Source organism: Saccostrea cucullata, unplaced genomic scaffold (genome assembly GCF_032062105.1).
Source record: "Saccostrea cucullata isolate Sc308-1 unplaced genomic scaffold, CSIRO_AGI_Scuc_v1 ctg3634, whole genome shotgun sequence".
In the NCBI taxonomy this organism is placed as follows: Eukaryota; Metazoa; Mollusca; class Bivalvia; order Ostreida; family Ostreidae; genus Saccostrea; species Saccostrea cuccullata.
The window spans coordinates 35,646-41,188 of NW_026932569.1; the positions used below are offsets into that span (position 1 = coordinate 35,646).

A 5,543-nucleotide genomic window follows, 5' to 3' on the forward strand; every position below is an offset into this window, starting at 1 on the left:
TAATGATATTTTCCCGCGTTTCGCTAGAATAGCGGGAAAATGTTGTATTAATGACAAGATGTTTATACGCATGTTGTGTGGATTGGTCAGAGAGTGACCAATAGAAATTGATTTTGAGGTGTAGTAGAGAACTGGTTTTTAAAGGTTGATCACTTCTAGCCGCCGACTTCAGCGAGCAACAGCTAAATTATGGACGCCGGGGACGTTCAACAGCAAATAAATCGGTCAATTCAACAGGCCAACAATGAGATTTTGAGTCAGTTTTCCAGTATTTTGGACAGTAGACTTTCGAAAGTGCAGAGAAGTATAAATGAAAATCAAAAAATAATCGCCGAGCGGCAAGAAGCGAAGTTCGAGCAAGTGTTCACAGCTAAATTCAAAAAGCGCGGTAATGAAGAACAGCATAAGCACAATGTTAAAGTAATGGCAAAGCTGAAGGAGGCGAACGAAGAACTGGAAGAGAACCGCATTCAAGGAGTGAGACAAAAGATAACAGAAGGTATTAACTTGATTAAACAGAGACAAAAACTAGTTAAGTTAGCAGATTCGTCATCAGCCGGGTGGAAAGCTGTACATGAATATGTAAAGAACCCAATAGCTTCGGACTCAGATGGTGAAAAAAGAATTTCCAAACGAGGGCAGAGGGAAAAGTCAAGGACGAACGTATCAAACGTCGAAGGGATATGCGAGAGAAGTGGAGGCCCTACCCTTCTATCAACGCTACAGGAGGCAGTACTTCAACCTTTACTACGCCGGATGTATGGAGATCAAGCCAGTGCTACAGGTGCCATACGAAGGGACACTGGTGAAAGGATTGTACAGTAAAAATAGATGAAAAGATAAGTAGTTTTGTATTTGAATGTTTTGACACAAAGCAGTCATGCGGGACGAACACAAGTAATTCACCGGTAGGTAGACTGAAAGAAAATGTAGGTCAATGGCGTTCGATTGGAGCGAGCAGGTATGTCAGTGTAATTGAATTTGGTTACAAACTGCCTTCATTTACAATTCCTAGTTCTATAGAACTTAAGAATAACAAATCTGCATTGGAAAATGCCAATTTTGTATCAAATGAAATAGAAAAGTTGGTAAAAAAAAATGGCTGTGTTCGACAGGTTATGGACAAACCTAAAGTAGTGAATCCATTGACTGTAGCAGGTAATAAACAAAAACAAAAGTTGGTTTTAGATTCTAGGCATGTCAATCCACATTTATTTAAATACAAACACAAGTATGAAGACGCGAGTACATCACGTGAACTTTTTCAAGAGGGTGATTACATTTTTTCATTTGATTTGAAAAGCGCTTATCATCATATTATGATAAATGAGTTAGACAGAGAGTATTTGGGTTTTAAATGGGAAAACAAATTCTATGTGTTTAACGTTCTGCCATTTGGCATTAGCACTGCTGGATATATTTTCACAAAGGTTTTGCGAGAAGTAGTTAAATTTTGGAGATCGAAGGGTTATAAAATCGTTATGTATTTAGATGACGGCATAGGTGGCGCTAAAACTTTAGATCACGCTAGAATTGTTAGTGAAAAAATTCAAGCTGATTTAAATGCATTAGGTTTTTTAGTGGCTGATGAGAAGAGTCATTGGGAACCAGTTCAAGAAATAATATGGCTAGGTTTTGTTTGGGACACAAAATGTGATAGAATATCAGTATCAAATTAAAGGATAAACAAACTTAAGGGAAATGTTCAAAATATTTTGGAAGGCATCAAAGCCGGATACGAATGGTTTGAAGTGCGATCCATTGCATCAGTAGTCGGTCAGATCATTTCAACACAAACTGTGTTTGGAGATGCAGTTAGGCTAAGAACCAGGTATATGTATTATTGCATTTTAATAAGATCCAGTTGGAATTCTTATATTATGTTGAGTAAGGAAGCTGTAGACGAATTTCAGTTTTGGCTAAAAAATTTGGAAAGCATGAATGAAAAGGGTGCTCCGTTGAGTAAGGTAAGGGACAAAGATGTCAGACAAATTGAAGTATTTTGTGATGCTTCAGATTCTGGATACGGAGGTCATTTGACTATAAGTTCAAAGGATGAACAGAAGGAATACGAATGGTATGGTATTTGGAATGAGTGTGAAAGTAGACAGAGTTCCACTTGGAGGGAACTTGAAACTGTGGAGAGAATTTTAGATAATTCTGTGGATTTGGTCAAGAGCAATTCAGTTGAAGTAAATTCAGATAACAAGAATGTGCCACACATACTTAAGGTAGGAAGTAGAAATAAGGGTTTACAGGACATTGCTATGTCTGTGCATGGGCTGTGTAAGAAGGAGAATATCCAGTTGAATTGCAAATGGTTGCCTAGAACTGCTAATAAGAGAGCAGACACACTAAGCAGGATGAATGATTGTGATGATTGGGCAATTAAACAGGGAGTGTTTCAATATTTTGATGAAGCATGGGGTAAGCATACATGTGACAGATTTGCTTCTAAATATGACAGTAAGTGTGAAGTATTCAGTTCCAAATATTGGTGCGCTGAATCGGTGAAGTGGAGTCGATGCTTTTGAACAGGTATGGTCAGATTGTGTTAACTGGGTTGTACCACCACCTTGTTTGATACAAAGATGTGTAAGAAAAATTGAGTTTGAGAAGTGTAAGTGTACTCTGGTGATACCAGAGTGGAAATCTGCACCCTTCTGGCCAATGTTGGTCTGTAAGGATGGCAATTTCATTTGGTATGTAAGAAATATAGCAAAACTTAAAAATGTTGATGTTGTGTGTAGAGGTAGGGGAAAGAACGGTATATTTGGTAAAGAAGGACTTGTGTTAAATATGATGTTCTTAAGAATTGAATTTTGATTTTTCAGGAATAGGTTTGCAGGATAGAGTTCGGGAGGTAGCGCTGGACAGTGGAGTGAAACCTGGCAGTTATTTGGACGATCTTTGTCCCCACATGAGTGTTTTGATATTATCAAGTAAAAGTGACAACACGAACAAAAACTATTTCAACGCTTTCAAAAGATGGGAGACCTTCATCAAATCACATGGACATAGTGCACTTCCGGCAAACCCCATTCACGTGGCATTGTATTTGACACAGCTTTTAGATAATGGCGCAACATCCAATTAATTCGGATGTGTACGGGATCAAGTGGGCGCATGACTGTTTGGGCTTTACAGATCCTACAAAAATTCATTTGTTCTATCAATACAGGAAGCAGCGAGGAGAAAAGTTTCTAAATCTGTAAACAAAAAGGAGCCGATTACCAAAGAAGTTTTAATAGAGTTGTGTGTTAAGTTCCAGGATTCAACTGATTTGTTAATTGTTAGAAACCTCACAATGATTTTGTTTAGTTTTGTTGGTTTTTGCCATTTGATGAGTTAAGCTCTCTCTGTTTCAACGATGTACTGATTCGTGATGATTATTTAGTGATATGCATCAGAAAAAGCAAGACAGATCAATATCGGCAATGGAACGAAGTAGTTATTTCAAAAGGGGATACACCTGCCTGTCCGGTGAGCATGTACCAGTGCTATTTGGAACTTGTTGGAAATGTGGGTGATAAACAATTTTTTGTATTCAGACCTATTTTTAGGTCGAAAGACAATTGTAAACTGATTTATAAAAATAAAAAGATAAGTTATTTTGCTTCAAGAAATAACATAATACCACTTATTAAATCTGTTGTTGGGGAAGTAGATATAGGGCTTCATTCTTTAAGGTCGGGGGGAGCAACTGTGGCTGCAAATTCTGATCTTGATGATAGATGTCTTAAAAGACATGGTAGATGGAAAACAGATAGTTCAAAAGACGGATATATTGTTGACTCAGTTGAGAAGCGTTTGCTTGTTTCAAAATCTCTGGGTTTATAGTCACAGTCGTTTCTCTTTTTGCCCATACTTTGTGCTTTCTAGCGCACGCACGGCTGGCTGTCATGTATAGAATGTTGTTGTTTGTTTGTATAAAAATAATGAAGTGAATACTGATATTTTCCCGCGTTTCGCTAGTATAGCGGGAAAATGTTATATTAATGACAAGATGTTTATACGCATGTTGTGTGTATTGGTCAGAGAGTGACCAATAGAAATTGATTTTGAGGTGTAGTAGAGAACTGGTTTTTAAAGGTTGGTCACTTCTAGCCGCCGACTTAAGCGAGCAACAGCTAAATTTTTTAAATTTATATATATAAAGGGTATAAGTGAATATTTCTTAGGGTTTTATTGGTAGGTTGTGAGGTCCGTCGCAACATTTTTTGCATCCAGCGGCACTTGGCAACGGACACAGGTTTCTAGAGTTTTTTAAAAATTATTTTTATCTCTAGTTTTTCCTGGCCGGCCCTGATGCTTTTCATGTTAATCACAAAGAATATTTTAGAATTATAATAGATGCAGCAGTTTTTGGGGATTTTGATGTTTTTATTTCTCATACACAATGTCCTGTGTTATATATATATATGGCACGCCAAATTCACAAAAATGAGCTAAACATAGTTTCACAGTCGATAAACTAGGTTTATCGGTTGTAAACTATAGTTTACGGACTGTAAACTATAGTTAACAACGTTAATCTATATTTTACATCTGTAAACCATAGTTAACGCGATAATCTATGTTTCACAACCGTAAACTATACTTAACACCGAAAACAATCATATTGCAAAACATAGATTATCTGATAAATACAGTTTCACGATTTGTAAACTATAGTTTACAAACCATTAACTATAGTAAACGATCTGATAAATATAGTTTCACGATTTGTGAAACTATGATTAACAACTCTTAACTATAGTTTACGATTGTAAACTATAGTTTACAAACGTGAATCTATGTTTATCAACAAAATCTATTGTTAACGCTTATTACAGACAGATAAACTTAGATTATCATTCGTAAACTATAGTTAAAAACCGTTAAATATAGTTTTGCAGATGAAAACTATACTTAACGAATCGTTAACTATAATTAACGAATCGTTAACTATAGTTTACGGTTTGTAAACTATAGTTTACAGTCGATAAACCTATGGCCAGTTGCGTATCTATGGCTCAGATAAGTACAGCTCAGTGGTTGATCCGTGGATCACGTAAGCCAGGTTTAACCCCAGTTGAGTCGGGATTACCTGAGTCGCATTTCTGTTGCACGCTATAAAACTGAGTAAGGTTTACCTAATCTTGACTTACTCATATAAGATGTTGAAGTATAATAGGTTTCCTCATATTACAGCACTTCAAAACAAGTTTTAATACTAGTAAATGGATGAAACTTAAAAGGATATATTTAAAAACAAAGATATATATTGATGTTAATTTGTAAATTAAAAATGCCGAAAAAATGCAATACAATTTAATTCAAATCACGGCATCTTTCATTGAAACTCAAACCATAAGAAAATATAAAATCGCAAACAAAATAAAGCTTTGACAAAAGACTGAAGAGAAGAAAACAGGGATGGGGGTCTTGGAATAAGTAATTTAGAAACAATACCAAAACACAAGATATGGGTAATTAATAAAGGAACAATATATAAAATTAGATTTGTAGTTTAAAAAGATCAAATGAAAAAAAAGGTATAA

The 5,543-nt window shown here is 35.8% G+C and overlaps 1 protein-coding gene and 1 pseudogene across 1 annotated transcript; both read left to right on the forward strand.

Annotated features, from left to right (window-relative positions):
- On the forward strand, window positions 1-1,132 carry LOC134235415 (uncharacterized; annotated as a pseudogene).
- Window positions 1,007-3,077, forward strand: LOC134235419 (uncharacterized). The gene is made up of 2 exons (XM_062717550.1): window positions 1,007-2,231; window positions 2,835-3,077. Exons 1-2 carry the CDS (start codon window positions 1,836-1,838, stop codon window positions 2,838-2,840), a joined length of 402 nt encoding a protein of 133 aa, XP_062573534.1. The 5' UTR covers window positions 1,007-1,835; the 3' UTR covers window positions 2,841-3,077.
- The last annotated feature ends 2,466 nt before the right edge of the window (window positions 3,078-5,543 follow it).

Excerpts from the sequence above, each read along its gene's own strand:
- LOC134235419 (XM_062717550.1), top strand. The coding sequence starts at position 1,836 with ATGTATTATTGCATTTTAATAAGATCCAGTTGGAATTCTTATATTATG.